A 27,615-nucleotide genomic window follows, 5' to 3' on the forward strand; every position below is an offset into this window, starting at 1 on the left:
TCTGTGGAGCATTTCATTTCAGAAAGGCTATATAAAACTTAAGTGTTCTGTGGACATCATATCTTTTTGCCTTTTCATATGAACAAAGCTAGTGGAGGGAATGGAATGCCAGCTGAGCTATTTCAAATCCTAAAAGCTGACGCTGTTAAAATGCTGCACTCAATATGCCAGCAAATTTGGAAAACTCAGCATTGGAAAACTCAGCACTGGCCACAGAACTGGAAAAGGTCAGTTTTCATTCCAATAACAAAAGCAATGCCAAAAAGTGTTCAAACTATTACACAACTGCCCTCATCTCACATGCTAGCACAGTAATGGTTAAAATTCTCCAAGCAAGGCTTCAACAGTGTGTGAACTGAGAACTTCCAGATGTTTAAGCTGGATCTGGAAAAGGCAGAGGAGCCAGTGATCAAATTGCCAACATCCGCTGGATCATAAAAAAAGCAAGAGAATTCCAGAAAAACCTGCTTCACTGACTGCACTAAAGCCTTTGATTGTGTGAATCACAACATCTACAAAATTCTGAAAGAGATGGGATTACCAGAGCACCTTACCTGACTCCTGAGAAAGCTATATGCAGGTCAAGAAGCAACAGTTAGAACCAGACATGGAACAATGGCCTGGTTCCAAATTGGGAAAGGAGTACGTCAAGGCTGTATATTGTCACTGCTTATTTAACTTATATGGAGAGTACATCATGTGAAATAGCTCAAACTGAAATCAAGATTGCTGGGAGAAATATCAATAACCTCAGATATACAGATGACACCACCCTAACAGCAGAATGCAAAGAGGAACTAAAGAGCCTCTTGATGAAAGAGGAGAGTGAAAAATCTGGCATAAAACTCAACATACGAAAAACTAAGATCATGGCATCTGGTCCCATCACTTCATGGCAAATAGATGGGGGAAAATGGAAACAGTGACAGACTTTAGTTTTTGGGATCCAATCACTGTGGATGGTGACTGCAGCCATGAAATTAAAAGATGCTTGCTCCTAGAAAGAAAAGCTATGATGAACCTACATAGTGTATTAAAAAGCAGAGACATCACTTTGCTGACAAAGGTCTGTCTAGTCAAAGCTATGGTTTTTCCAGTAGTCATGTAGAGATGAGAGAGTCAGACCATAAAGAAAGCTGAACACCAAAGGATTGATACTTTCAAACTGTGGTGCTGGAGAATACACTTGAGAGTTCCTTGGACAGGAAGGAGGTCAAACCAGTCAATCCTAAAGGAAATCAACCCTGAATAGCCATTGGCAAGGACTGATGCTGAAGTTGAAGCTCCAATACTTCGGCTACCTGATGCAAAGAGCTGAGTCACTGGAAAAGACCCTGATGCTGGGAAATACTGAGGGCAGGAGGAGAAGGAGGTCACAGAGGATGAGATAGTTGGATGGCATCACCGACTCGATGGACATGAGTTTGAGCAAGCTCCAGGAGTTCGTGATGGACAGGGAAGCCTGGTGTGGGGCAGTCCATGGGGTTGCAAAGAATCAGACACAACTGAGTAACTGAACAAAACAGTAACATCATAGTAAAAAAGGAAAGATTGATTACTACAAGGAATTGGAAAAAATATGTATTCATTAGTTTTAAATGTAGATGAAAATAATCGAGGCCCTTTTCTTAACATTTACACAAAATTTCCAAGTCTAACTAAAATTCAGTCACCATACATGTATCTGAAACATACTCTATTCAAAGCCTAGTCAGGATACTAGAATTACAGATAGGAATAAACATAATTGATCTGACTGACACAAGCAAAATTGTAATCTATGACATTCTAGCTTTCATTCCTCCACAGAAACACTGGGGAGAAAAGGGGGAAAGCAGCAACTATATGAACCAACTTTGTTGGAATTCTGGAAAACAGTCAAAGGTTTACAGCAACCAACACATAGCCCAGTGAAGAAAACCCATCGTCAAAATGGCAGAAAAATGTGACTTTTTACCCACCCTTGCCTCCTGTGCAATGGTGGGCTTATTCTTAAAATAAGAGAAGCCTGGTTTCCATTTCCCTTCCTCAAACCAGAAGAGGAAGAATAGATTTTACTTGCAAATTACTGCCTTTTCTAATCTGTCTTCGGGATTACAAGGTTTGATTCAAGCTGTTCATCATTGTTTTTCGTAACTTGGAAACAGGCAAGAAAAGGTAGGCACCGCCTATGAAAGCTGCCCGATGACTACAGAATTGCAGGCACCTAGATACAGGCCATATAAGGCCCAGAGGAGAAACGGGGGTAAGATTTTTGACAAATCAGATGTTCAAAAGCAGTTGTACCCAAGGAATGCAGAATGCCAAATGTGTGCACAGACAAAAATGGCTCAGAAAAGATTTAAGACCTTAGGCTTTCATCTTGGTCTGATCCCTAGGCTAGAAGCAAGCCTAACTAAGTATGGCGAGAATGCCTTAGGACACAGCTAAACTGCAAAAAGGAGAACTGGCATTCAGGGAAGTCTCTAAAATCAGATAAACGAGATAATAGGGACAGAGGTTTCAATGATCACACACAAGGAATAGGCTTTGCAAAAAGGGCTTGGAAGTCTCAAAAACAAATGAACAACAGCCTTTAGCTGTCAGCAACAACTGGCGAACTGAGGATAAAACAGAATGTTATATTCAGAATTACAATATTGTAATAGTAAAGTGCCCAGTTTTCAACAACAAACCTGAAAGGCGTACAAAGAAACAAGGAAACAAGGTCAATTCAATGAAACAGAAACTGGCCTGGAGGAAGCCTACACACAGAACTTAACAGAAAAAAATCGTTAATTATGCTCAAAGAACTAATGAAAATCAAGAAAGTGATGAATAAAATGGGAATACCAATGGAGAGAAATTACAAAAAGGAACCAAAGAAATTCTGGAGCAGAAAGTTAAAATAATAAAATTTCACTAGAGGGTTGAACAGTAGAATTGAGCAAGCAAAAAAACTCATCAGCAAAGCTGAAAACAGGACAGTTGAAATTGCCATAAAACAAAAAATCTAAGGGATTTGCAAGATACCCTCAAATGGAACAAGAAACATTACAGGAGTCCAAGGAGGAAAGAGAAAACTATATAATGATTATTTGAATAAATAATGACAAGAAGCTTGCCAAATTTGATGTAAGATGTGGATGTAGATGTCCAGAGGCTCAATGAACATCAAATAGGGTAAAGTAAAAAAAATACATCATAGTTTGTCTTCAACCTAGGACCTGGGATTTTTCAACCTTAATGTTACAAAAGTGATATGGATTCAGTAAAAACCACATTTCAAGTTTTGAATTTTGATCTTTTCCCAGGTTAGCAATATGCAATGAGATGCACTTATGCTGACTGGCAGTGATAGAGAGCTACAGCTCCCAGTCAGCCACGTGATCATGAGGGTAAACATCTAATATACTTACAATCATTCTGTTTTTCAGCACAGTATTCAATTACATCACTTCAAAATAGGCTTAGTATTAGATGATTTTTGCTAATGTAATTGTTCAGAGTACATTTAAGGTAGGATAGGCTTAGCTATGAGGTTCAGTAGGATAGGTATATAAAATGCATTTCAACTTATGATATTGTCAGCTTACCATGGGTTTATCGATATACAACCCTACTGTAAGTCAAGGAAGATCTGTATAATTAAGCTATACAAAAAGAAAGAATTTGAAAGCAGCAAGAATGAAGAGACTCATAAAGCTTCCTATGTGGCTCAGTGGTAAAGAATCCACCTGTAAAAGCGGGAGACGTGGGCTTGACCCCGATCCGGGAAGATTCCATGTTCTGCAGAGCAACTAAGCCTGACTAAGCCTGTGTGCCACCACTATTGAGCCTGTGCTGTAGAGTCTGGGAGACAACTCCTGAGCTTATATGCCACAACTAATGAAGCTGGTGCACTCTAGAGCTTGCGCTCCACAACAAGAGAGGCCACCAGAATGAGCAGCCTGGGCACCACAACTAGAAAGTAGTTCCTGCTTGCCACAACTAGAGAAAAGCCCTTGCAGCAATGAAGACCTAGCACAGCCAAAAGTAAAAAAAATTTAAAGGGATCTTCAGTAAGATTATCAGATTCCTCATCAGAAACCATGGAGGGCAAATGGCAGTAGTTTGATATATTCAAAGTACTAAAAGAAAAAACTGTCAACCTAAAATCTTTTATCTGGCAAAACTATCCATCAAAAATGAGGGAGAAATGAAACCATTATCAGATAAAAGCAGGAAGAGACTATTACAACTACATATGCCCTGAAAGAGATGCTAGAGGGAATTCTTGAAGGACAAAGGATAGGAACAGGAAACCATAAAAAGAAATTAAACTCTGCAGTAAAGGTATACATGAACAATTCCAGAAACAAGTATAACTCTGATGTTTAACTCTATTTTCCACACAACTTAGGAACCAGCGTATAAAAACAGGTACTGGTTTATGTTTTCCGACACAATGCTTAAAGATGGAATCCTGTGACATTAATGGCTGAAAGGGAGTGAAGGCAAAGTTACATAAGAGCAAGGTAGCAAAGTTTCTATTAACTGTTGAACTTGAGCTGCTAGAAATTCAAATTAGTGTTATTACTTTATGACGTTAAACAGAATCCCCATGGTAACCACAAAGAAATAGCTATAGGAGAATTCCCTTGTAGTCCAGTGGTTAGGACTCTGCACTCTCAATGCTAAGATCCTAGGTTCAGTCCCTGATTAGGAAACTAAGATCCCACAAGCTGTGAAGTGTAGCAGGGGGAAAAAAAAAACCTGCCAAAAAAGAGAAATAGCTATAGAATACCTACAAAAAGGGGGAATTTATATGTTTTACTACCAAAAAAAAAAAAGCAAAACACAAAAGACACTAACAAAATAAGGAGCAAAAATCCATGAAGCCTTTAGAAGAGAAATAGCAAAATGACATAAGTTCTTCCTTACCAACAATTACTTTAACCATATGTTGTCTACAAGAGACTGACTTCAGATCCAAATAGGTTAAAAGTAAAAGGATGGATAGATAGATATTCCATGTGAATAGTAATCAAAAAAGAACAGTATACTATTATCAGACAAATAGACTTATAACCTTTGTGAATTTAAAGAGACAGAAAAGGATGTCCTATAGGGTTTTATATGACAGATACAACAATTAATAAACATTTATACATCTAATAACATCCTCAAAATACATTAAGCAAAACACAACATGCATTGCTCTCACTGCATCTCATAAGAGAATATTTTAGCAGTAACTGTTTACCTTAAGAAAGAAAACTGAAATCAACATTCTAACTTTATAACTTAAGGAACTAGAAAAAGAAGAATGGACTAAGCCCAAAGCCACTAGAATAATTAGAACTAAGATAAGCAAAATACTGAACAGAAAATCGACAGAAAATTTTAAACCAAAAGTTAGTTCTTTGAAAAGGTTAATAAAATGGATAAACTTTTAGCTAGATCAGTAACAGAAGAGAAGAGACTCAACTTCAAAAAACAAGTACGATTAAGGATATTACTAATGAGTCTACAAAAATAAAAAGGGTCACAAGAATACAAGAGCAGTTGTAAATGTCTTGGATAACCTAGATCTGATGGATATAATTATAAAAACCATACCAAGACTGATTCATGAAGAAATTAGGTCTTTAGAGACCTACAATTAGAAAGGAGATTGAATCAGCAGTCAAAAACCTCCCAACAAAAGAAAATCCTGCAACCTTTGACTTTTCTCAGTTGTACCAAACATTTAAAGAAGAAATAACATCAGTCCTCACACTTTTTCAAAAAAAAAAACAATTCAATATGAGAGAACACTTCCTAATCCACTATATAAGCCTAGTATTACCCTGATACCAAAGCCAATGACAACACAAGAAAAGAAAGTTAAAGACCAATATCCATGTTGAATACTGATGCAAAATTCTTAAAGGATTAGCAAACTGAATTCAAGATCACTTTAAAAATTTTATACATTTGAACACATGGGTTTATTGCTGAAATGCAAGGATGGTCCAACAGATAAAAATAGAATTGAATACAATACACCACATTATCAGAATGAGGGTCCCATGGGGATCATATCATTGATGCTGAAAAAGGATTTGATGAAATTCTTTTTGATTAAAAAAAAACACACTAGGAATTGAAGGAAGCTACCTCAACGTAATAAAGACCACATATGAAACTCTTACAGCTAACATTATACTCAATGGAAAAGGACTGAAATCACGAACAAGACAAGGATGCAGCTTTTACTAGTCCTATTCAGCACAGTGTTGGAAGTTCAAGGCAGAGTAATTAGTCAACAAAAAGAATGAAATTAGAAAGAATGAAGTAAAATTATCTGCAGAATACATGGCCCTATGTGTAGAAAACACAAATGATCTCCACACCCCCAAATCTGTTAGCACTAAGAAAAAAATCCAGCAAAGTTTAGACACAGAAGCAACACACAAAATCAGTTGCCTTTCTATATACTAATATGAACAACCCCAAAGACTTAATGAATTCTTAATGAAGAAGTTGATGACTTGTACATCGAAAACCGCAAGACATTGCTAAATGACGTTAACGTGAAAGTTGCTCACTCGTGTCCGACTCTTTGCCACTCCATGAACTATACAGCCTATGGAATTCTCCAGGCCAGAATACTGGAATGGGTAGCCTTTCCTTTCTCTAGGGGATCTTCCCAACCCAGGGATTGAACCCAGGTCTCCCACATTGCAGGCAGATTCTTTACCAGCTGAGCTACAAGGGAAAACCAAGAATACTGGAGTGGGTAGCCTATCCCTTCTCCAACAGATCTTCCCGACCCAGGAATCAAACTGGGGTCTCCTGCATTGCAGATAGGTTCTTTACCAACTGAGCTATACCAGGGAAAGTGAAAGAAAGAAAGAACGTGAAGTCACTCAGTCGTGTCCGACTCTTTGTGACCCCCATGGACTATAAGCCTACCAGAGAAGCCTGGATTTTACAGGCAAGAATACCTGAGTGGGTTGCCATTTCCTTCTCTAGGGGATCTTCCAGACCCAGGAATCGAACCTGGATCTCCTGCATTGCAGGCAGACGCTTTTCCCTCTGAGCCACCAGAGAACTCATTATACCAGGGAAGCTGATATTAACGATGTTAAAGATGACACCAATAAGTTGAAAGACATCCCATGTAAACAGACTGGAAGACTTAATATTGGTATGATGTCAATACTACCCAAAGTGATCTACAGATTCAATGTAATTCACTTCAAAATCTCAATGACATTCTTTACAGATACAGAAAAATAATTCAAGTGGAATATCTAGGATCCAAATAGCCAAAACATCTTGAAAAGAAGAAAGCTGAATACCAAAGAATTGTTGCTTTTGAACTGTGGTGCTGGAAAAGACTCTTGAGAGTCCCTTGGGCAGCAAGGAGATCAAACCAGTCAATCCTAAAGGAAATCAACCCTGAATATTCTTTGGAAGGACTGATGCTGAAGCTGAAGCTCAATACTTTGGCCACCTGATGGAAAGAGCCGACTCAGTGGAAAAGACCCTGATTCTGAGAAAGATTGAGGACAGGAGGAGAAGAGGGTGACAGAGGATGAGATGGTTGGATGGCATCACTAACTTAATGGATATGAGTTTGAGCAAGCTCCAGGAGATAGTGAAGGACAGGGAAGTCTGGTGTGCTGCAGTTCATGGAATCACAGTCAGACATGACTTAGCGACTGAAAAACAACAATAATCTTAAAAAAGATCAAAGTTGGAAGACTCACACTTCCTGATTTCATATTTTACTGCAAAGATACAATAATCAAAACAGTGTGATAATGAATAAAAACAGACATATAGACCAGTGGAATAGAATAAAGAATCCAGAAATTCTCACATATATGGTCAAATGATTTGGAGGAAGCACACCAAGACCATTTCATGGGAAAAGGACAGTGTTTTCAACAAATGGTGCTGGGAAAACTGGATACCCACATGCCAGAGAATGAAGATGGATTCTTACCTAACACTATATATAAAAATTAGTTCAGATGGACCAAAGACCTAACCATAAGACTTAAAACTCCACTCTTAGAAAAAAAACAGGGGGAAAGTTTCAGAACGTTGGATTTAGGAGCAATTTCTTAGATATGACACCAAAGTCATAGGCATGAAAAGAGAAAAGAGACAAACTGAGCTTCAAAAATTAGACATTTGGACTTGCCTGGTGGCACAGTGGATAAGAATCCGCCTGCCAATGCAGGGAACATGGGTTTGATCCCTGGTGCAGAAAGATTCTACATGCCACAGAGCAGCTAAGCCCAAGCTCCACAACCACTGAGCCTGTGTGGCCCAAGTACTGCAGTCCATGCACCCTGGAGACCACGTGCTGCAACCACTGTACCGCATGCTGTAATACTGAAGCCGATATGCTCCACATCCCGCGCTCTGCAACAAGAGAAGCCACCGCAGTAAGGAGCCCACACACCACAACAAAGAGTGGACCCTGCCTGCCACAGCCAACGCAGAGAAAGCCCACACCGAGCAACGAAGACCCAGCACGGCCAGAAACAAGTAAGACATTTATGTATCAAAGCATACTATCAACAGAGTAAAAAAGGCAGTCCACAGAATGGGAGAAAACATTTGCAGATCACATATCTGATGAGGGATTACTACCCATTTATACACACACACACACACACACACAGACACATATAAAACTCCTAATATGCAGCAACAGTTATAAAAGACAACCCAATTCAAATCTGGGCAAAGGACTTGAATAGACAGGTATCCAAAGAAGATATAGATGACCAATTAGCACATGAAAAGATGCTCAACATTACTAATCATTTGGGAAATGCAAATCAAAACCACGATGAAATAGCACTTCATACCCATTAGAGTGGCTATTATTTATTTTTTTAAAAAAGTGTTGACAAGGATGTGGAGAAACTAGAGTGCATTGCTATAATATATATATATTCATATATATATATTTATATGAATATAACACAGTATAGCTGCTGTAGAAAATAGTATCATAGTTCCTCAAATAATTAAATATATAATTAACATTTGATACTACTTCTGGGTATTTACGCAAAAGAATAGAAAACAGGGGTTTGAACAGCTATTTGTGGATGTATGTTCCTAAGAGCATCATCACAATAGCCAAAAGGTGAAATGACTCATGTTCATCTGTTGATAAATGAATAAACAAAATGAGGTAAATATGTACAATGGAATATCATTCAGTCATAAAAAGGAATGAAATTTGGATACATACTATACTGTTGATGAAACTTGAAGACATGGTAAATGAAATAAGCCACACACAAGAGGACAAATGCATGATTCATGTATTTGTATGAAATACTGAGACTTAAATCAAGCATTGAGAATATTCAGATGCTTAGAGATAAAGCAGAATGTTAGCTACCATGGTCTGAGTAGAAGAGGGAATGAGGAGTTATTGTCTAATGGGTATAGCATTCAGTATAGGATGATGAGAAAGTTCTGGAGATGGACAGTGGTGATGGTTGAACCAATGGGAATATACTTAAGGCCATTGAATTGCATGTGTAAAAGGCTAAGAAGTGAAAGAAGCCAATCTGAAAAGGTTACCTACTGTATGATTCCAACTATATGACATTCCAGAAAAAGCTATAGACATAGTAAAAAGCTATAGAGATAGTAAAGGGCTCAGTGGTTACCACTGAGACTGGGAAAGAGTAGATGGAGCACAGGAGATTTTTGGGTGGTGAAGTTATTCAATGTGATACTGTAGTGGTGGACACATGAAATCACGCATTTGTTAAAATCTATAAAACTAAAAAAAAAAAAAAAAAAAAGAGGAGCCTTAATGAAACTACGGACTTCTGTTACCAGCTTTACCAAATGCATTCTTTATATTGCTCCTAATAAGATGAAAACCTCGTGATCTGTAAAATCGTGCCCTAAAATTAAAAGCCTAATAGGGGAAAAAAGGTTTGGAATTGTATAACCTGAGCAGTAACAAAAACAAGAATCCTAAATCTCCACTAGTATCTGCACTGAGAATTAGTCCATCTTTTGTATACTTAAACGTTGGGGTTTGTGCTTCTTCCTTTCAGATATAGACCCTGAAATCAATTGCTCCTCATAGAAGCCATTTTCAGGGCTTCCCTGGCGGTCCAGTGGCTAGGACTCTACACTCTCAATGAAGGGGGCCTTGGTTCGATCCTTGGTCAGGCAACTAGAACCTACAACCTCAACTAAGGATTCCTCATGCACAACTAAGACCCAATGCAACCAAATAAATATTTATTTTTAAAAGAAACCAGTCTCGTTAACATTAAAAACAGGATCTAAAGGTAGCTTCCAATGATAAGGATAGAGCAGGATAGTTACACAGGCAGCTTTTGACATCCCACTAGGGAGTTATAGATAGAGAAGGAACTTTGGGAGATCATTGTAAGCTAATGATCACTCAAGAAAGCAATCAGACTATTATGAAACAGGCCTGCTTAACAACAAAACCACACAATAAAAGCATAAGATATGCTCCAGTCCAGTAAGTGAAAAGTGAGGCCTGCACCCTGCTGGTCCTGGTCAGCATGAGAATGATCCTTAGGACAAGTCCCTTAGCACATACCAAAGACAGGAATACACGGGCAAGGTGCCAAAGTAGAAGACCTCATCATACTAAAACCTGAGGTTATTTAACATATTTTGATCTATGTTAGTTTGCATGACCACCCTTCTGCTGATGTGGATAGCACCATGACAGTCCCAGTTTGACCATATAGGATCAAAAAGTCCTCTGCCTGACTTGAGGAGGAGCTAGTGATGTAAGCTTGACATCCACTCAAAGAATGAGGAAGAAAGCGGTCTTCTTCATCCTTTCTATTTTCCCTTTGCTTATAAACATGTTGCCCACTTAGTCCTCAGGGCAGAGGTCTCTTGCCTGCCTGCTTGTATCCTTCAAAAGCATCCTAAACTATAAATCCACTTCTTACCTCTCACTTTGTCCCTCACTGAATTCCTTCTGCACCAAGACATAAAAAGCCTGTGATTTGCTAAGTCCTGAGATGAGCTATGCAGTTTCACCTTCATCAATCAATGCTTTTTTCCTAATAACCAGGTGAAATGTCTTCATGGTTAACTTGCTCTTTGCAGCTTCCCTATCCAGCTTAATACAGTGAAAGCTACTAAAACAGTCACTCTTTGCCCTTAAAGGATTTTCGCTTTTCTTTTAGGGTCTTTATATATTACTAAGAGTTTCTCCTGAGCTGTGAGAAAGTTTGCCTCTAGTTGCTTCAACATATTAGCTTACTGGGGAAATAAAAAATCATGTTTGAACCCATGCAACTTTCATACAGGATTGATATTACTTTCCTATTTACCAACTGCAAATAAGTTAATATATGTTACAGAAACACACATACTTTGCAACAGGATGGACTGTGTTTCAACATATGATAACTTTCAGTCTTTTATTTAGAGAACAAAGAAAGATTAACTTGTTTAATTTATTTTACCATTTAGTGTTTCACTTTCTTGCCTTTGTAACAAAGAAGCAATGATTTGGCTTCACTGTGTTATTTCTTCAATGTTCTCCATGACCTATGGAAAATAAGAATCAAGATGTTTTCTCCATCTCAGTTTTTCTTTATATGTACAACTGTCAACACATCTTTGTTTACACATGTACATCCACCCCTTCTGTTTGTGAAAAGTTGAGGTGAACTAGCCTAGAACATCCAAATGAGCCTCTTAACACACCCCAGAATACAGAAGAGTTGTATCAGCACCTCCATTCAGATCTCACAGAAGTGTCCCTGCCTTTTCCCACTGCCTATTTTCTGTTACCTGAAGTTCTAACAAGCTTGGTGAATTTTTAAAAAGATATTACAAATGACAAAGAGGGTTAAGAGGGAAAGACTGGTAAAGTGAGTCACTCTAACAGCAATAAAAATGAATAACTGATGGCAGGAAAACTGGAGAAAGTAGCAAAAATAAAAACCAAGATAAAAACAAAACAAAACCTGTGGCTGGTATTTAACGTAGGGACAACTGGCTCCCTTAAGAGCCAATGAGCCCTGAGCCTGTTACCCCCTATCTGTGGAAGCATAAGTACAATATGAAAAACTTGGACTTGGGAACTAGATTCACCTGGGCTTAAATCCTGTCTTAGCACCTTTTAATGTGTGATCTTGATTTTAACCTCTCTAAACCTCAGTTTTCTTTTTCGTAGAGAAGAATGCCACTTGCCTCACAGTGGGTTGCATTCAGTTCAGTCCAGTCACTCAGTTGTGTCCAACTCTTTGTGACGCCATGGACTACAGCATGCAGGCGTCCCTCTCCATCAGCAACTCCCAGAGCTTGCTCAAACTCATGTCCAGCGAGTCAGCGATGCCATCCAACCATCTCATCCTCTGTTGTCCCCTTCTCCTCCTGCCCTTAGTCTTTCCCAGCATCATGGTCTTTTCCAATGAGTCAGTTCTTTGCATCAGGTGGCCAAAGTATTGGAGTTTCAGCGTCAGCATCAGTCCTTCACAGTGAATATTCAGGACTGATTTCCTTTAGGGTGGACTGGTTTGACCTCCTTGCAGTCCAAGGGATTCTCACGAGTCTTCTCCAACACCACAGTTCAAAAGCATCAATTCTTTGGCACTCAGCTTTCTTTATAGTCCAACTCTCACAACCATACATGACTACTGGAAATTCCATAGCCTTGACTAGACAGACCTTTGTTGGCAAAGTAATGCCTCTGCTTTTTAATATGCTGTCTAGGTTGGTCATACCAAGGAGCAAGTAGCTTTTATTTTCATGGCTGCAGTCACCATCTGCAGTGATTTTGGAGCCCCCCAAAATAAAGTCTGTCACTGTTTCCATTGTTTCCCCATCTATTTGCCATGAAGTGATAGGACCAGACACCATGATATTCACATTTTGAATATTGAGTTTTAGACCAACTTTTTCACTCTCCTCTTTCACTTTCATCAAGAGGCTCTTTAGTTCCTCTTCACTTTCTGCCATGAGGGTGGTATCATCTGTGTATCTGAGGTTATTGACATTTAGTATCATCTGTGTAACTGAGGTGACTGATATTTCACAATGGGTATTAAGACTTATAAGCATCTCCAAAGTGAAATACCAGCCACAGTGTCTGGCACCTATAGGTACTTGATGTTCACGGTTCCATAGTTACCTTACTTTCTTTTCATTTAAAGAGCTGTACTTTAAGAACTAGTGTGTTATTGCAATAGGGATGATATGTAATCACAATCTAAATGGATGCCAGGACTTAAAGCTGTAGGTTTACTTAATGAACAAATTTTAAAAATGCCTTGGGAGATTTATATTTCAGAGGCATACAAAGTGACATGGATGAATCTATTAGGAGTGTTAAACTGAATAAAGCTTTATGGTATGGTGGCAAGAGGAGTTTCCTGGTGAAAATAGGTCATTAATAAATTTTAAAATAACATGTACCATCATGCTCTGATTTTCATAACAAATATAAGCTAATAGCATGAAGAAGGAGAAGGCAATGGCAACCCACTCCAGTACTCTTGCCGGGAAGGTCCATGGATGGAGGAGCCTGGTAGGCTGCAGTCCACAGGATCGCTAGGAGTCGGACACGACTTCACTTCCACTTTCATGCATTGGTGAAGAAACTGGCAACCCACTCCAGTATTCTTGCCTGGAGAATCCCAGGGATGGGAGAGCCGGGTGGGCTGCCGTCTATGGGGTCGCACAGAGTCGAACACGACTGAAGCGACGCAGCAGCAGCAGCAGCAGCAGCATGAAGAAATTCCCAATCCCCATGATCAACTTTGTTTTCATGACACAGATCTTGTCACATGTGGTAAAGGCATTTATTTTGCTTTTCTTAAAGTAATGGCTTTGCAGATACCGAGACTGTTTGACATTGAAAAAATAAGTGGCCAGTGAGCTAATTTTGTGAGCTATGCCCAACACCTTATCCGGATTTTTACCCCTGGTTGTGATACCCTTTTTTCCTCATTAAAAGAAGGCAGCAGTTTAATACCTGAGTTCTGAAACTCTTCTCCCAATTAAACCAGAGTACCTCTGTGTAGAAAGGCTCCCAAGTAGTTTCTATTTTATTACAAACATGTCTTTATAAACTGAAAAGAAGCCAACTTTCCTTTTAGGTATATGTGGTTTCTAAAAAATAATTTGAGTTTTTACCATCCCATTGAATGATCTGAAAAAAAATTAAGAGGCAAATCCTTTGAGGAGATAAACCATTGGTGAATTACAAGCATGGGTACTTGTGCATTCAAGCGTTAGTGGCAGTCAGCCATTCCCACATTTTTTCCTGTCACATTTGGCCCTATTTGTATTAATCTTCTCAGTTAAAACCATGTATGATAATACATTCAGTTCTCTGAGAATTTTTTCACTGGTTATTTTATCATCAAGCATTTAAAAAACGAATGCAGTTCCAGACATTATCATTACAAATAACAGCAAAAATAAAAAAACCTCATCAAACCATTAAAATACATGACTTCACCCAAAAGTAGAAGAATACAACTCAATCTCTTGATAACTCAAATGATAATTTTGAGTATATCAAAATGAATCATCTGATAGTATCATTTAATAATGGCATCTTAGACTTCCCTGGTGATACCCTGACTAAGAATCCTCCTGCCAATGCAAGGGACAGAGGTCTGATCCCTGGTTGCGGAAGATTTCACATGCCACAGAGTAACCAAGCCCCTCTGCCAAAAATACTGAAGCCTGCAAACCCTAGAGCCTGCGCTCTGCAACAAGAGACGCCACTGCAATGAGAAGCTTGTGCACTGCAATGAAGAGTAGCCCCAGCTTGCCACAACTAGAGAAAATCCACATACAGTAACGAAGACCCAGTGCAACCAAAAGCCACAAAACTACATCTCTTTCTGGCTTTTTATTGTGAATATACTTAATAAAATTTACCATTTTAACCATTTTCAATATGCCAGCAAATTTGGAAAACTCAGCAGTGGCCACAGGACTGGAAAAGATCAGTTTTCATTCTAATCCCAAAGAAAGGCAATCTCAAAGTATGTTCAAACTACCACACAAGTCCACTCATTTCACATGCTAGCAAGGTAATGCTCAAAATTCTCCAAGCTAGGCTTCAACAGCACGTGAACCGAGAACTTCCAGATGTTCAATCTGGTTTTAGAAAAGGCAGAGGAACCAGAGATCAAATTGCCAACAAGAGAGTTCCAGAAAAGCCTCTACTTCTGCTTTTTTGACTACACCAAAGCCTCTGACTGTGTGGATCACAACAAACTGGAAAATTTTTAAAGAGATGGGAAAAGCAGACCACCTTACCTACATCCTGAGAAACCTGTATGCAGGTCAAGAAGCAACAGTTAGAACCGGACATGGAACAACAGACTGGTTCCAAATTGGGAAAGGAGTACATCAAGGATGCATACTGTCACCCTGCTTATTTAACTTATATGCAGAGTACATCATGCAAAATGCTGGACTGGATGAAGCACAAGCTGGAGTCAAGATTGCTGGGAGAAATATCAATAACCTCAGATATGCAGATGACACCACCCTTATGTCAGAAAGTGAAGAGAAACTAAAGAGCCTCTTGACGAAAGTGAAAGAGGGTAAAAAAGTTGGCTTAAAACTCAACATTCAAAATATGAAGATCATGGCATCCAGTCCCATCACTTCATGGAAAATAGATAAGAAACAATGGAAACAGTGACAGACTTTATTTTCTTGGGATCCAATATCACTGTGGTTGGTGACTGCACCCATGAAATTAAAAGACGCTTGCTCCTGGGAAGAAAAGCTGTGATGAACCTAGACAGTGTATTAAAAAGCACAGACATTACTTTGCCAACAAAGGTCTGCCTAGTCAGAGCAATGGTTTTTCCAGTAGTCATGTATGGTTGTAAGAGTTGGACTATAAAGAAAGCTGAGCACCAAAGAATTGATGCTTTTGAACTGTGGTGTTGGAAAAGACTCTTGAGAATCCCTTGGACTCTAAGGAGGTCAAACCAGTCAATTTTAAAGGAAATCAATCCGGAATATTCATTGGGAAGGACTGATGCTGAAGCTGAAACTCTAATACTGTGGCCACCTGATGTGAAGAACTGACTCATTGGAAAAGATCCTGATGCTGGGAGTCTAAGCAAGCTCTGGGAGTTGGTGATGGACAGGGAAGTCTGGCATGCTGCAATCCATGGGGTTGCAAAGAGTTGGACATGACTGACTGAGCTGCTGCTGCTGATGCAGTTAGGTTATTTAGAAACAATTTGATTCTTTCAGTTCTTGCTTTTATGGTCTGTTAGGCAGGACTGCAGCAGTACTCAATCTAGGGCTAATCATTCCCCACTACTGAAGAAACAATCTTCTGTGTACACTATTACTCAATGAATAATTAGGATTTTTAGCCTTATTATTGGGAACAGGCACTTTTCCTAGGCTTGTGCAAATAGTGGGTACCTCTAATCCTATCAGGTCATTCTTTCCCTAATATCAAGTACTTTCCTAGTATACATGTGATTATTCCTGAACTGAATACTTGAAGATCTCTGAAATTCTCTATGTGGCTCTCCTCTTTTCCAGTGAACTATATTGATTAAGCCACATTGATCAACCTGGGTCATCCACCCAACTTTCCCATGCCACAGCATGGAAATTCTCAAGGCAATACTTTGAGGGAATCATTGGTTCATCTCATCTGTTTTCAGTCTCTCATGATCCTTTGTTTCCTGTTGTCCAATGTCTTGAAAACCATCACTTAATGTATAATGTCCTTTTATAAATTGTTTCAAGGAGGAGGTAGATCCAGTCTCTGTTACTCCATCTTGGTCAGAAGCAGAAGTCTCATGATATTTTTAAAACATGAATTGACCCATATGTTTCCAAAAGATTTGCTTATCCTTATAGATAAAAATCCTCTTCCTGTCCATATACCAGCCCACTTCAGATTACTTCTGTAAAAATCAGTCTGTGAAACATAACTAACATCATAATTTCACATATTGTGATAACATAGTTTTCTTTGGGGGAAAAAGATGACTTGTGTCATACAGCTAATGAGAAATTCATCTTCAGGTAAAAAACCCATAGAAAAAATTTTTAGGGTCAACATTTTTTGGATAGATCCAAATCCCATTAGACAACCAACATCTAACTTAAGGTTTTAAAATATACATTTATTTTGAATTTACTCACCATGGTGGACACTGGTACTGCTTGTCTCTACCAAGTTGATATCATACTGGACCGAACTGGCCCTCTGAAGATGGCCCTTCCTGACAATAAAGAAGAAAGAAACACACAAATGGAAAATGGGTAAGTGCAAATGCAGAAAGCAAGTTTAAATTTGAATATATGGAGGTTTATTTTCTTTTCCGCAACTATCTGAAACCGCTAGAGCTTCCCTAAAACTGTGCCCCATTATTTAACAAATGCACCAGGGCAGGTAGGTCATCTGTAGGGGCTTCAGATGCTGATGATGCCACTTAGTCTTTTTCCTTTAAGACAGCAGAACTGTGCTATTTTAATGTAGCATTTTTGTGCTCTTCTTAAAGTGGTTAGTTTTCATTATTAGTTGGGATCCTTATGGTGGCTCAGACAGTAAAGAATCCGCTTGCAATGCAGGAGACCCAGGTTTGATCCCTGGGTTGGTGAGATCCCCTGGAGAAGGGAATGGCAGCCCACTCTAGTATTCTTGCCTGGAGATTTCCATGGACAGAGGAGCCTGGTGGGATCCATGGGGTCGCAAAGAGTCAGAATCTACTGAGTAACACTTTATGTGACATGGGGTGTCTTTACTCAACTATTGAAAAACTCAATTGCACCTTTAAAAAAATTTATTTATTTTTGGCTGCACTGGATCTTCAGTGTTATGCACAGGCTCTCTCTAGTTGAGGCAAGTGGGGCTGTTCTTAGCTGCGGCGCACAGGCTTCTCATTGTGGTGGCTTCTCTGGTTGTGGAGCAGAGGCTCTAGGAGGCATGGGCTTCAGCAGTTGTAGTGTGTGGGCTTAGATGCCCCCCAGCAAGTGCGATCTGCCTGGACCAGGAATTAAATCCATGTTCCCTGCTCTGGCAGGCAGATTCTTAACCACTGGACTACCAGAGAAGCCCCTCACTTGCACTTTTTAAGGCTACAGTTCATCGGTCTTTTTTGTCATCTGGTCAATTAATATAGTTTCTAATTACATTCAAATGCTCATGACAGAGTTTTTAAAAACCACTTTTAATATTAAATAAGATATTGGAATGTACCCTTGCTTTTGATTTTTTTTCAGTAAGTCAATGCCTAGAGTATTTACCTTACATTAATGAAAATTAATTCAAAACCACTTTTTACCATAGCAAAATGAAATGTGTTTTCTAAAAATACACTGATTCCTCTTCATAAAACATGATTGATTCTGCCTAGATTTCAGCATATGGGTTATCATTTTGGACTTCATTCAAATATGACATTAATTAGTTATTAAATTTCAAAAGGGCTTCAGCTTAAAGCAATTTCAACCACTGATGGACCTAAAAACTACTACAGTAAACAGGGACTTGTTTTAATTCTTGAAAGCACACTTCAGACAGTATGTTTCACCTGGTCAGTATGCAAGAGCCTAAATCTTATGACTAGATTTTATAAGCAATAGCTACTCATGTTTCTTTCAAATTAATTCTGCTCTTGATTTTGACAAGACACAAATCATCATGTAGAAATACCTTTGCTTGTGTTGTCATTTAAAAATGGAAAAGGTTCAGTGGGTAGCATGTTTTAACCATTTCTGAAAATTATTCAATGTCATTTTTGTAAGAATCTTAAGGATGCTATTTTTTCTCAGTTATTAAATTTACATTCATTTTCCAATTAATATGAAAGTGTTTAACATTTACATATGGCAAAAAGTTGCTTTATTTTAAAATAAAGTACACACTTAAAAAGAGTGAATGACAATATTTATGCCTAGAGAGAAATAGAATATCTCCTGCCATGTCAGTAAACAAAGGCTGTCACAGTCATCAGCCTGCAGCCTGCCCACAGGCTGCTGGTGAGCCCTGAGGGAACTTAGAAAGGAGAGAATACCTGCCATCTGACTGCTGCCACTCCCTGTAGTGAGCCCTGAGGAAAACAGGAGGTAAAAACACAGGAAACTGGCCCCAAATAATTAAAGTGTATATCAAAGGAATGATTTCAGTGAATCCAGATTCTTGCATCTTCTCGTATACAGGAAAGTGCTAACTTCCTTAACTTACTGTAGCTGGTTTTCTTTAACTTAATTAACAATAATTAAAAGACTTAAATATCTTTTGATGTTCTGACTACCTGCCCTTTGTTGCAAAACTTCTATCTATCCTAGCTCCCCCCTTGCCTCATCGGAGCAATTTTCTCAAGATTACTTGAGATGCTGCCTCCCAGGCTTGAAGTCCTAAAACTTCCTGCCAAAAAAACACATAACTCTCAACTTTTGGTTGTGAATATATAACTTGACACCAGTTTAAAAATCAGTGATAGACCCTTATATGCGCAGCACAAGATTCAGTTCAGTCACTCAGTCGTGTCCGACTCTTTGAGACCCCATGAATTGCAGCACACCAGGCCTCCCTGTCCATCACCAACTCCCGGAGTTCACTCAGACTCACGTCCATCGAGTCAGTGATGCCATCCAGCCATCTCATCCTCTGTCATCCCCTTCTCCTCCTGCCTCCAATCCCTCCCAGCATCAGTCTTTTCCAATGAGTCAACTCTTCGCATGAGGTGGCGAAGTATTGGAGTTTCAGTTTTAGCATCATTCCTTCCAAAGAAATCCCAGGGCTGATCTTCAGAATGGACTGGTTGGATCTCCTTGCAGTCCAAGGGACTCTCAAGAGTCTTCTCCAACACCACAGTTCAAAAGCATCAATTCTTCAGCACTCAGCCTTCTTCACAGTCCAACTCTCACATCCATACATGACCACTGGAGAAACCATAGCCTTGACTAGATGGACTTTAGTTAGCAAAGTAATGTCTCTGCTTTTGAATATGCTATCTAGGTTGGTCACAACTTTTCTTCCAAGGAGTAAGCGTCTTTTAATTTCATGGCTGCAATCACCATCTGCAGTGATTTTGGAGCCCAAAAAAATAAAGTCTGACACTGTTTCCCCATCTATTTCCCATGAAGCGATGGGACTGGATGCCATGATCTTCATTTTCTGAATGTTGAGCTTTAAGCCAACTTTTTCACTCTCCTCTTTCACTTCCATCAAGAGCCTTTTTAGTTCCTCTTCACTTTCTGCCATAAGAGTGGTGTCATCTGCATATCCGAGGTTATTGATATTTCTCCCAGCAATCTTGATTCTAGCTTGTGTTTCTTCCAGTCCAGCGTTTCTCATGATGTACTCTGCATATAAGTTAAATAAGCAGGGTGACAATATACAGCCTTGACGTACTCCTTTTCCTATTTGGAACCAGTCTGTTCCATGTCCAGTTCTAACTGTTTCTTCCTGACCTGCATACAGGTTTCTCAAGAGGCAGGTCAGGTGGTCTGGTATTCCCATCTCTTGAAGAATTTTCCACAGTTTATTGTGATCCACACAGTCAAAGGCTTTGGCATAGTCAATCAAGCAGAAATAGATGTTTTTCTGGAACTCTCTTGGTTTTTCCATGATCCAGCGGATGTTGGCAATTTGATCTCTGGTTCCTTTGCCTTTTCTAAAACCAGCTTGAACATCTGGAAGTTCTCGGTTCACGGTCTCGGTTCTCGGTTCAAGCTGAAGCCTGGCTTGGAGAATTTTGAGCATTACTTTACTAGCATGTGAGATGAGTGTAATTGTGCGGTAGTTTGAACATTCTTTGGCATTGCCTTTCTTTGGGATTGGAATGAAAATGGACCTTTTCCAGTCCTGTGCCCACTGCTGAGTTTTCCAAATTTGCTGGCATATTCAGTGCAGCACTTTCACAGCATCATCTTTCAGGATTTGAAATAGCTCAACTGGAATTCCATCATCTCCACTAGCTTTGTTCATAGTGATGCTTTCTAAGGCCCACTTGACTTCACATTCCAAGATGTCTGGCTCTAGATTAGTGATCACATCATCATGATTATCCGGGTCGTGAAGATCTTTTTTGTACAGTTCTTCTGTGTATTCTTTCCACCTCTTCTTAATATCTTCTGCTTCTGTTAGGTCCATACAATTTCTGTCCTTTATCGAGCCCATCTTTGCAGGAAAAGTTCCCTTGGTATCTCTAATTTTCTTGAAGAGATCTCTAGTCTTTCCCATTCTGTTCTTTTCCTCTATTTCTTTGCATTGATCGCTGAAGAAGGCTTTCTTATCTCTTCTTGGTATTCTTTGGAATTCTGCATTCAGATGCTTATATCTTTCCTTTTCTCCTTTGTTTTTCGCCTCTCTTCTTTTCACAGCTATTTGTAAGGCCTCCCCAGACAGCCATTTTTCTTTTTTGCATTTCTTTTCCATGGGGATGGTCTTGATCCCTGTCTCCTATACAATGTCACGAACCTCATTCCATAGTTTATCAGGCACTCTCTCTATCAGATTTAGGCCCTTAAATCTATTTCTCACTTCCACTGTATAATCATAAGGGATTTGATTTAGGTCAGACCTGAACGGTCTAGCAGTTTTCCCTACTTTCTTCAATTTAAGTCTGAATTTGGTAATAAGGAGTTCATGATCTGAGCCACAGTCAGCTCCCGATCTTGTTTTTGCTGACTGTATAGAGCTTCTCCATCTTTGGCTGCAAAGAATATAATCAATCAGATTTCAGTGTTGACCATCTGGTGATGTCCATGTGTAGAGTCTTCTCTTGTGTTGTTGGAAGAGGGTGTTTGCTATGACCAGTGCATTTTCTTGGCAAACTCTATTAGTCTTTGCCCTGCTTCATTCCGCATTCCAAGGTCAAATTTGCCTGTTACTCCAGGTGTTTCTTGTCTTCCTACTTTTGCATTCCAGTCCCCTATAATGAAAAGGACATCTGTTTCGGGTGTTAGTTCTAAAAGGTCTTGTAGGTCTTCATAGAGTCGTTCAACTTCAGCTTCTTCAGTGTTACTGGTTGGGGCATAGACTTGGATTACTGTGATATTGAATGTCTGACAGAATGTGGTCCACTGGAGAAGGGAATGGCAAACCACTTCAGTATTCTTGCCTTGAGAACCCCATGAACAGTATGAAAAGGCAAAATGGTAGGATACTGAAAGAGGAACTCCCCAGGTCAGTAGGTGCCCAACATGCTACTGGAGATCAGTGGAGAAATAACTCCAGAAAGAATGAAGGGATGGAGCCAAAGCAAAAACAATACCCAGCTGTGGATGTGACTGGTGATAGAAGCAAGGTCCGATGCTGTAAAGAGCAATATTGCATAGGAACCTGGAATGTCAGGTCCATGAATCAAGGCAAATTGCAAGTGGTCAAACAGGAGATGGCAAGGGTGAACGTTGACATTCTAGGAATCAGCGAACTAAAATGGACTGGAATGAGTGAATTTAACTCAGATGACCATTATATCTCTTACTGTGGGCAGGAATCCCTCAGAAGAAATGGAGTAGCCATCATGGTCAACAAGAGTCCGAAATGCAGTACTTGGATGCAATCTCAAAAATGACAGAATGATCTCTGTTCGTTTCCAAGCACAAGATTAGAAACAGGCTATTAACATTCTATGCCTTCTTGGAGTGCTTCCCTTTCTCTTCCCACCACAAGTAACCATCATTCTGTATTTTGTGCTAACCAGTCTCTTACTTGAACCAATCATATATATCACCCTAATCAATACATTATTTAGTTTTGTCTCGTTTTAAATTTTTCATGAGTGGGATCATATTGTTATATTTTCTTAGGTGACTTGCTTCTTTCACATAAAATTATGTTTCTAAGATTTACCCAAGCACTTGATATCAAGCAGGGTCCTCTGGGGCTCCTGGGCAGAAAGGCACAAAGCCTTTCTGTGTCTCTCATTTCTTTGATTACAGGAAATAGCCTTTTTTCCAGCCTCTATCACTTTTCCTGAGTTCTAATGGGCAGACTCAAGCAGCTGTTAATTAGGGAAGGGAGGGAATGCTAGACCAGGAAGAAACAAACAGTCAAGAGAAACAGTAGTGCAGCCTTGGGGCAAGGTCCTGGTTCTGCATCAACGGAAACACACAATATCTTTGAGCTGTTTTGCAGATACTGAAACCCTCTCCAGGTGGGAGAAAGTTAGATGGTATGCTATCCACAAGCATGTAGATCCAGATCAGCTGGAACCTAAAGGTTGATGATGTGGACTCCTACTTATCTTACCACCAACCCATCAGAAGAATGTCCACAAGCTGATCACACCCTTTTAAAATCATTACTAGAAAACTTCTAACTATCCTCTCCAAGCTGGGACACACAGTTTTCGAGGCCAAAGTCCACTGTGTCCTCCTTTGCCTGGTAAAGTAATAAAGCCATCCTTTTTACCTTACCCAAAACTGTCTCCAAGATTCAATTCGGCACTGATGTACAGAGAAGCTGAGCTTTCAGAATCACAGTTTGTGTAACTGTGATTCATTTCAGCTTATATATTACCCTTTAATAGCAATATATCACAACTTGGTGTCCATTCTTTTGTTGATGGGTACTTGGGTAACTAATAAATCATTGCTTTCTTTCACATTCAAAGTCTACTTTAAATAGACTTACTCCAAATATTTAGGTGTTTTTGGCATGATGACTTTAGTGAATGTGGGTCTACCTTACTAGTTTAGAAAAGTTAAGGTAATGATGATAGTAACAAAGAATAAGATCCTTTCAAAAAAAAAAAAGATCCTTTCAAAAATGACATTAATTTAATAACAAAAATAAATAAAAGATACAATTTAGTAACAATAAATGCATTAGAGAAATAACTCTTAAACAGAAAACATGATCTGGAAAAATAATCTAGAGCTAAAGGGCATATTGATTATTTAGTCAAACAATAACTACTATGTATTACTTTTTTCTTTTCAAAAGCATGTTTCTATTTTGGTTACCTGCAGAGGAAGTAGAGGGCTCCAAGGATAAGAGTTCCTAGAAGAACAGTCAATGCCACGAAAGCTGTGAACAGGTCACTTTTAGTTTGGATACTGGAGCTTGGGAGAAAAACCTCTTCACAACGAGCTCCTGTATAATTTTCAATGCATCTATGGAAAAAAAATGTTAGATACAGAGTTGCATTCTCTGTTCCATTAACTAATATAGGAAGCATAAGTTTTCCAGCTGGTATGAAAAAAAAAAGACCAATTTTCAGATTCTGAACATAGACTAGGAATGCTATACTATGATGCTCACAGAGCTACAGTTATAATAAAACAAATTAGCATCTGCAGTCTGATCTTTACTCTCTTCCTTTTCCAGTTTTCAAACTGCTTAGAAACTCCAGAGAAGTTATAGAATATGCAGTCCTTTTATCTTCCATATTTTCAATATGTAATTGTCCACACTTTAGGTTCATCTGAAATTTATTTTGTTATCTCTGGTGTAGATGTGATTCTAAGTGTATTTTTCCTTGACAATGCTAAATAGCTATTCCAACCCCATTTATTAAATAATCATTCTCTTCCCTGCTGTTTAACAGTGCCTCCTTTAATATATGTCAAGTTTGTATAAGTGACAACAGTTCTTTACTCTTCAGTGATTTATACATCTAATCTTGGGCTTCTACCTTACTGCTTCAATACTGTTACTTTATGTTTTAGTATCTGGTAGTTCTATTCCTTATATTATCACTTTGCTTTTCTAGAAATTTTGTGATATTTTCATTTGCCAGCCAAATATTTTAAGCCCATTTACTTTCAGCTCTTTAAAACTATGTGACAGAAATCCATAATCTTTGGTAATATTAACCAGTTGCTTTCTCCCTGTTAGTATGTTCAAAGATTATAAAACATAAAAATTGATATGAATTAGTGAGTTTGGCACCAGATCAATTTAATTATTTCATATTTGCAGTTAAGATAAATAATAGTATTTTAATATATACTAATGTTTATTTATAAAGCAACCCACAAAGTTAAACAGTAAACTATACTTAGCAAAAATTTTGTGTAAAAAAGTATGTGTGTGTATATATTCTTCAAGGTAGCATTACCAAAACCAGAAATATTTGTTCTATTTAATTAATTCTCCTCCCCACCTCTTTCCAGTTTAGAAACTATTTATAAATGTTACCTTCTTTTCTCCCATTCTAGACTAATAAGGATGCAGGCGCAGAAAGTTACATGTGAACTAATTACTAACAAAGCTTGGCAACTAATGTGATAGGCTAAAGCAGTATACAAATAAATAAGAGAAAAGAATATCAAGTTAAAGCACAGGTATCAATTTTACTTAAATGAGCATATGAAAGATGTTTTATGAACCTCAAGTCCTACTGATAGTGAGAAAGTGGTGTTATTGGTTAGAGCTTCCACTAGAGGGGGTGTTAGTTTGACCAACGCAGCAATTCCCATTCTCTCAAACTACTGTAAACATGGAGTTGAGGAGACACAGAGAGGAAGAGAAAGGACAGAATATGAGTGGCAAACTGAAATGGAAGTAAAATACTTTAGAAAGCACAATTACTTAAAGTCTAAATAAAAAATACTTATTTTCCCCATAGATCAAGTCACCTGCGTCCTGAGAAATCTGTATGCGGTTCAAGAAGCAATGGTTAGAACTGGACATGGAACAACAGAATGGTTCCAAATTGGAAAAGGAGTACATCAAGGCTGTATACTGTCACCCTGCTAATTTAACTTATATGCAGAGTACATTGTGTGAAATACCAGGCTGGATGAAGCACAAGCTGGAACCAAGATTGCTGGGAGAAATATCAATTACCTCAGATACACAGATGACACCACCCTTATGTAGGAAAGTGAAGAGGAACTAAAGAGCCTCTTGATGAAAGTGAAAGAGGAGAATGAAAAAGTTGGCTTAAAACTCAATATTCAAAAAACAAAGATCTTGGGATCCTGTCCCATCACTCCATGGCAAATAATGGAGAAACAATGGAAACAGCAAGAGACTTCATTTTCTGGGCTCCAAAATCACTGCAAATGGTGACTGCCACCATGAAATTAAAAGACGCTTTTTCCTTGGAAGGAAAGTTATGACCAATTTAGACAGTATATTAAAAAGCAAAGACATTACTTTGCCAAAAGGTCCGTCTAGTCAAGTCAAAACTATGGTTTTTCCAGTAGTCATGTATGGATGTGAGAGTTGGACTATAAAGAAAGCTGAGTGCTGAAGAATTGATGCTTTTGAACTGTGATGTTGGAGAAGACTCTTGAGAGTCCCTTGGACTGCAAGGAGATCCAACCAGTGCATCCTAAAGGAGACCAGTCCTGGGTGTTCATTGGAGGATCTGATGTTGAAGCTGAAACTCCAATACTTTGGCGACCTGATGTGAAGAGCTGACTCATCTGAAAAGACCCTGCTGCTGGGAAAGATTGAGGGCAGGCGGAGAAGAGGGTGACAGAGGATGAGATGGTTGGATGGCATCACTGACTCAATGGACATGAGTTTGGGTGGACTCCGGGAGTTGGTGATGGACAAAGAGGCCTGGTGTGCTGCGGTTCATGGGGTCGCAAAGAGTCGGACATGACTGAGCAACTAAACTGAACTGAATTCTTTATGAGGAAGATTTTTTTTTTTAAACTATAAACTCATTACTCAAATTTCTTAAGGCTGGTCCAAGTTTAGGTAGGATAGAACTTCAAGCAAGATGGCAAACTAGCTGATGTAACTAACTATATGTTAGTTACATCATAGGAGTTGGATGGAGTCAAGAGAATGGTATAAATATAAACTGAGTGGTCAGGTGAGGTTATACACCAACAGACCAAAAAAAGGCATATAAAGGAAACCAATCAACACTAGAGTGCTGTCCACTGTCTTACAGCACGGCCAAACAAACACATGCTCTTGTGAGAAAATCACAAGATGGTATCTTTAAATAAAGTCAAGAAAAAATACATCTTTTTGTTATTTAGCTAGTCATATCAGAATTTAGAGGAAAAACAAAGAGAAATTTAAATATTATGTTGTTATCCAAGAAGTAGAAATGACTAACCTAAAAATTAACTTGAAATTTTCAGATATATTTACAAAAAATAAACATAGCCTACCAATGAGTATGTACAAGGATACCACTTTTATAATTTTAATTTATTTATTTTAGTTGGAAGCTAATTAATTTACAATATTGTAGTGGTCTTTGTCATACGTTGATATGAATCAGCCATGGGTTTACACGTGCTCCCCATCCTGAACCCCCCTCCCACCTCCCTCCCCATCCCATCCCTCTGGGGCACCCCAGGGCACTGGCCCTGAGCACCCTGTCTCATGCATTGAATCTGGACTGGCAATCTGTTTCATATATGATAATATACATGTTTCAATGCTCTTCTCTCAGATCATCCCACTCTCGCCATCTCCCAGAGTCCAAAAGACTGTTCTATACATCTGTGTCTCTTTTGCCGTCTTGCATGTAGGGTTATCATTAACATCTTTCTAAATTCCATATATATGTGTTAGTATTCTGTATTGGTGTTTTTCTTTCTGGCTTACTTCACTCTGTATAATAGGCTCCAGTTTCATCCACCTCATTAGAACTGATTCAAATGTATTCTTTTTAATGGCTGAGTAATACTCCATTGTGTATATATACCACAGCTTTCTTATCCATTCATCTGTTGATGGAC

General features: G+C 38.8%; 1 protein-coding gene across 3 annotated transcripts in view; it reads right to left on the minus strand.

The window, feature by feature from the left end:
• Nucleotides 1-27,615, minus strand: part of NRG4 (neuregulin 4) — a 101,845-nt gene that overhangs the window by 2,102 nt on the left and 72,128 nt on the right. For 2 of the 3 annotated variants that reach the window (XR_011250450.1, XR_011250451.1), the window contains 3 exons: nt 23,923-24,072; nt 17,146-17,225; nt 11,460-11,544 (listed from right to left, as the gene is read on the minus strand). Coding sequence is in view for 1 of the 3 variants with exons in the window: in XM_069560129.1 (XP_069416230.1) it covers nt 11,528-11,544; nt 17,146-17,225; nt 23,923-24,072 (247 nt within the window). In the remaining 2 variants the exon portion in view is untranslated. Of the gene's footprint in view, nt 1-11,383; nt 11,545-17,145; nt 17,226-23,922; nt 24,073-27,615 lie in introns of those variants that run through there. The other variant, XM_069560129.1, reaches the window with a different exon arrangement.

The sequence above is a fragment of the Ovis canadensis genome, chromosome 18, assembly GCF_042477335.2.
Source record: "Ovis canadensis isolate MfBH-ARS-UI-01 breed Bighorn chromosome 18, ARS-UI_OviCan_v2, whole genome shotgun sequence".
Lineage (NCBI taxonomy): Eukaryota > Metazoa > Chordata > Mammalia > Artiodactyla > Bovidae > Ovis > Ovis canadensis.